The 6040-nt window shown below is 35.7% G+C and overlaps 1 protein-coding gene across 1 annotated transcript; it reads left to right on the plus strand.

Moving 5' to 3' along the window:
- Positions 1–334: 334 nt before the first annotated feature.
- Positions 335–5362, plus strand: LOC110384434 (oocyte zinc finger protein XlCOF6). Its single transcript, XM_021345716.3, has 10 exons — positions 335–565; positions 1458–1583; positions 1791–2121; positions 2321–2416; positions 2503–2610; positions 2715–2847; positions 3120–3347; positions 3642–3750; positions 4065–4291; positions 5110–5362. The coding sequence occupies exons 1-10, from the start codon at positions 422–424 to the stop codon at positions 5360–5362; spliced, it is 1755 nt and encodes a 584-aa protein (XP_021201391.3). The 5' UTR covers positions 335–421.
- Positions 5363–6040: the final 678 nt, after the last annotated feature.

Raw genomic sequence — 6040 nt, forward strand, 5'->3', positions numbered from 1 at the left:
TTGATATAGTCACAAAATATTGATTTATTATTACAAATAAAGTTGAACAGGACTTGGCTTCTATGCGATCTCAAAACTTTTTACGGTGGAGGAATTGCGTAGAGGATTGGCTTTTTTTACATTTAATGTTTTTGGTGGGATTATTCTTTACCAGAAAGAAACATGATTAAAATGGTATGAATACACAAGCTTAAAGTCACATAGAAATGTCTCTGAAACGCACGTTCCGTAGCGGAATACCAAATCGTCCAATCACAAATTCATAATCTTAGACTGTCATCACCCCATTGGTTGATAATTCTGTCATGTCAACGCATTCTGATGTTACAAACAAATGAACGTCAATGTCGCTTTCCAGATTTCGGAAATAAACACTAAAAAATTGTTAAAATCATTAGAAATATAAATATTTTGCATCGAAATGGTGTCCATTAAAGGTGGTTTGGATGGAAATATTAAAATACGTTCTTGTCGAATATGTCTCGATGCTAGTGCTGATGATATGGTGTTACTAAGTGATCATAATGGTTGGCTAAATGACTTCGAATATTGCTTTGGAATTACGGTAAGTTTACTCTGCTTGCTCAGCTGTATAATATAAAATTTCATTTTAACCAACGCACTGGGTAAAGATTCTATTTATTATAGGTATCCAATTTGTAGTATTTTCTCTGAAACAGTAAGTGGATCCAGTTCATGGTTATGCTAAAATTTAGTGCTGAAGTCTGTTTGTTTTGAGAAATATTTTCTAGTTAATCATAGTAGATCTCTTGATATATGAGCGAAACCTAGAAATGAACCCTAAGGATGCCCAGTGACCCAATTATTTAATAAATAATGCCCAATGCCTCTAAACAAGTGACAATTATTCTAATAGATGTTAGTTTCTATAGGTATATAAGCCTATAAATTAAGCATTAAAGAGTACTGTAGTAATAAAAATGGTGTTGAGAATGATTGTCAGCCGCTGTGACTAATTTCTCAGGATAACATTGGTCATTTATGGCTGTGGCCAATATTACATATATCAGAGGTCAGACAACCCACTGACCATCAACTGTGCACAGCTAGCTGTTATTTAGACATATAACTCTACTACACCAAGGCAGACAAGGTACAGTTATCTGCACGGGTATTGAGCGCTCAGCGGAAGAGTGGGGTTCGCTTTGCAAACCATACACTTATGGCAAGAAAAAACACACCCTTCTATTATATATTTTTTCCTAAGTTCCCTTCATAATTTCATACTGGCTCAATGATTTAAAGAAAGATTTTGGTCAGTGGGTTGTCATAGGGGCGATATTGATTTATTTAATTGAGAAATGGATATTGGGATGGAATTAGGTAATCAAAAGTCCCAATAAACCACTTCTGGTGAAGGTCAGCGCTCAATATCCTTGCAGATGATTATAAATATTATTTATATTTTGCATTTTGTAATCATATTTTGCTTGTAGCTAACCATCAAAGATGAACCTCGGTTACTGTGCAGACCGTGTGCTGATAGTGTAGAAAATTATGTTCAGTTTAAGAAGAAATGTGAAAAATCTCATATACTTTGGCAGTCTGTGATAAGTAACGTGGTATGTAACTAAATTATTTTATATTTAATGCTAATTTACATAGTCGATTTTTAGTAAGAGTGCCAGTCCCACGGACTGCACCCACAGAGGGAGGTGTTTTGTTTCCCAACAAATACGACATTCATTTGCATTTTACCATGTTACACACATAGCTTAATTTAATATTTTATCAAAAGTTCTTTTGTTTTTCACAATATTTTGTTACAGCAATGCTCCATCGTTAAACACAATACCTTAGAAAATGGGAACACATCCGTATACAATGCTGTAAATAATCTCAATGGAAATGAACCGAATTTGATAACCCAATCGCTGTTTACTGAAATTAAACTAGAAAGTGATGAAGAACGGAGTTATAATTCTGGAGATGAAACAAAACTGGAAAATAATGAATGTTTTGATAAAAGAAAAATTTCTACAATAGATATAAAGGAATGTCTTGATACAAAAGGCTTGGACTTAAAACTAAACAAATCTCAGGATGAAAACAGAAAAAAAGTTGAAATAATCAAGTGTAAAAGATGCCATAAAAAATATAGTAAGGATTGTTTTAATTTATGTAATAATTAATTTTTAATATTTCTTTCTTCTTTCTAATTTTTTATGTGTTGAAGCCATGGACGTATCTTTCATAAATTGTATCCTTGAAGCATTTCCTTGATGATTCAGGAATATAGGTACTAGGTAGTCAATTTAAGTAGGTAGTAAGACGATAATAATTTAACCTATTTTTTCAGAAGGTAAAGCACGGTACCAAACCCACTTACCAAGTTGTAAATTAAAAAAACGAAAAAAAAAGCTAGTTGTTGATAATGACTATGCGTACAATTGTGGTAAGACTTGAAATAACAATAATAACTGCATGCTTAAAAAACACATATTTATTGATACTGAATTATTATTTCATATCTTTTTACAGGAAGAAACTTTAATTGTGATAAAGATTCTAAGATAAAACTGAAATCCAATGATGACGTTAATATTAAAGTATTTAGTGAAAATCAAACTGATGGGCAATGCTTATGTGGTAAATATATATATTTTTTTAAATTATTATTTTTTTAATTTGTCTTTTGGATTTGTAATAAGGCTGTTTTTCCTATTTGTTGTTTTACTTATGCTGTGTTATAGGTCTCTGTGGACAAAGTTTTAGCACTCGCGCCTCTTTGAACCAACATTTGAACGAACATTGGTCAAGCAATAGTTTGTCATGTGGGTTATGTGATTTTGTTGGCATTGACTTGGCTGCTATTGCTGCACATAGGTAAGTAATAATTTCCGCTTTTAAAAGCTAATTTAATGTCCGTGTTCGAGAGCTTTCTATTGCTTTTTCGGATTAGTAAAAAAATCCTAGCTCAGCAGGGAGATCGAAATTTACTTTGAGGCATAATATTATAAGCGCGAACGATAAGATCCGTCCTCATATCGGATTTTAAGCTTAGGTAAAACATTAAAAAAAATCCCCGCTACCAGTGGAAGCATTCAGCTTAGAGAAAAATATTTTTCTACCGTAGTATTGATGTAGTTTTCTTTCAGATATTCTCACTATCCGCGCACTGAAGATATGCGTTTTCTGTGCCATATTTGCAGTTATCGGACTGTGTCGCTTTTGGCCTTACACTTTCACTACCGGTCTAAACATTTGAATAAGATTGGCGGTTACTGCTCAAGATGTAACAAGGATTTCCTCATATTAAGGCATTGGAAAAGACATGAGCAAACTCATTTTACTTCAAAGTGTATATGCGATTTTTGTGGGAAAACGTGAGTTCGTTGAAAGTTATTAATTATCTCCTATTTACTCGACTATGTATCTTGTATATACTTCCTTATCCCTATGTACCTCTCATACTCTTGAATTAAGGATGTTATTTTTCAACCGTGTCAGATCTATAAATGTGCTTACAATCTTTTTTGAGGGCTTGATCTGTCTCTGAAGTGTTGCCAGGTTACCTAGGTGGTTTCAAAACGACGGCAGTCCATTTTTGCTGTTCTTTATTGTTTGGTGTGCAATGTTGCCATAAGAGTGCAATATATCATAATGATTTTTTTTTTCAGGTTCTATTCGAAATACGCGATGATGGAGCATCTCATGACTCACATGCGCCTGTTCAAGATTATTTGTCACATTTGTGGGAATCACTTCTGCCGAAAGAGCTACTTGAAGGTAATGTATTTTTAAATATCCATGACATCATTATCATCCCATTTTTTATCGTCCCATTGCCTCTTCTCATACGGAGTAGGATTGGGCTTGGGACTTTTTAGTCCAGGTTTCCGCGAGACGTTTTTCTTCACCTTTAATCAGGCCTTGATATCCAACATATTATTATACATAGGAAGAAAATACAAACTTAGAAAAGTTGCATCGGCACGTGCCTAACCTGGAATCGAATCCGCACACACATTTTTGAGAGTCCTTTGTTTATATTGTTTTATTATGGACAATGTGTTTCTATATACTTTTTTTTTTGTTTTAAGGTGCATATAAAAGCAGTACACTCAACCGGGCCGGTGAAATGTAGCCACTGCGGAAATATGTTCAAAAATGAAATCGTTTTGAAAAGACATTTGAAACTTATAAAAATGGAGAAAATATTCGAATGTACGTTCTGTAACAAAAAGTTCGTACATTTATGCCAATTAAAGAGCCATATGGTTTTTCATAGCGAAGAGAGACGTTATTGCTGTGAAATCTGTGGTTCTAGGTTCGTATTTTTTGTTTATTATTCATTCAAATCGGCCATGCCAGTACCAATATTCTAAAAAGGAAAGAGGTTTTTTAAATGTGTTTAATGGCCTCCACGGCCGATTTCGGCCACGGCGGCTGTTCTCATTTAAGGAGATCAGCCAGCTGCGCAGGAAATATTATAGTGTACGAGCATTTGCGAGGACACAGGTGCACTCACTATTCCTTCACTCTCATAACCCGATGGGACGGCAATCCGACACGACCGGAAAGAGATCAGGCGCAGGACCGACATTTACGCGCTCTCCGATACACGGGTGAATCAATCACCAACTTCCAGACTACAGGCTGCTTTGTGAAAGTTTTAAGAAAACCCACAAAGCGATTTCGGCCCGACCCGGGAATCGAACCCGAGACCTCGAGCACAGTAGCCGCACTTGCGACCGCTAGACCAACGGGGTAGTCAAGGCAGTTTAATGTGTATTGTGTATGTTATCAATAAATAAACTGAAGAGCTACTGAACCCATTCGATTTATTCTTACACTGTTGGAATGCTATACTAACCCTGAGTGAAATAATTACCTATATTTTATTCGGATCCGGGAAGAAGTTTTTCCAGGACGCGGACGAATCCGCGAGAAACAGCTTTTCAATATAAAATACACAACAATAAAAAAAAACTACACAAACTGTTTACCGCAACAACTTCTTTTTATAAGTTAATTGACGTGATGAAAAAAATCTGGTTGGTTTTTTCACGAATTTCCCAACCCTACCCATAAAAAGAAAATATTACAAAAAAGTACCTAAAACTATTTTCATTTTTTCTCCAACAGATACAAATCAAACAGTCAACTAACAGTGCATAAGAGGAACCATACTGGTTTATTCCCATTCAAATGCACTCAGTGTACCAAAGCATTCGCAAGTTCGAATCAATTAAAAAGACACCACTCTGTCCATACGGGTGTACGCAGTCATCGCTGCGTTGTTCCCACTTGTGGACGAACGTTCCATGCTAGGAAACTAATGTTAGCGCACTTGGCGTTACGACATAAGGACCACGATGGCTTGGATCTTCAAAAGTGAAGGCAGTATTTTATACATTGATCTAGATTGGCAAAGAGGTTTGGATATATAGATTTTGTAAGGAAATGTAGCTACATAATAAGTATGAATAGAATTATATATGTTTTGTAAATATGTACATGTGTTTTATGTCTTCTTGAGTGTCGATTTTTGGGAGATAATGAGGATTTCTTCTAAATTCGTACAACATCTCTCACATCATACAAGTCACGTTTACATATCTATGTTTTACCGCCATTTCCCTGGTACATATTATATAAGTATTCAACTTGTACACAGTGCTATAAATACTTACTCCCACACGAATCCATCTTCATGTAAAAACATCGAAATCGCTTCAACCGGAAAGCAAGAACAGTTCATTTTAATTCACCACCCTATTTTTGTAGGAAACGTAGCAAAGTTACAGGGAAATGCTATTTTCAGTACGTCGCAAGGAGCCGTGTTAGCAGTCTTGTCTACTCCGCTCTACGGGTCTGGAAAATTTCAATAACCTAATATTTTACGTCGACGGAGCGCCCAACTTTTGCATACACTGTTATTGGTCCATTTTTTACGCATTTCCTCTCGTCCCCGCGTTTATGCGAAGGGGAGAGGCTAATCCATCACCGTCGGAGGCAGCTCCACTCGTTAGCATAATGAATTAGTGGCTCATAGTCGTGACAGTTCGACGGTCCT

This window comes from Helicoverpa armigera, chromosome 13 (genome assembly GCF_030705265.1).
Source record: "Helicoverpa armigera isolate CAAS_96S chromosome 13, ASM3070526v1, whole genome shotgun sequence".
NCBI lineage: Eukaryota > Metazoa > Arthropoda > Insecta > Lepidoptera > Noctuidae > Helicoverpa > Helicoverpa armigera.

Coding starts and splice junctions, on each gene's coding strand:
- LOC110384434 (XM_021345716.3), top strand. CDS start 422: ATGGTGTCCATTAAAGGTGGTTTGGATGGAAATATTAAAATACGTTCT. Junction 1,584..1,790: donor AGTCTGTGATAAGTAACGTG/GTATGTAACTAA, acceptor ATTTTGTTACAG/CAATGCTCCATCGTTAAACA. Junction 2,417..2,502: donor TGACTATGCGTACAATTGTG/GTAAGACTTGAA, acceptor ATCTTTTTACAG/GAAGAAACTTTAATTGTGAT.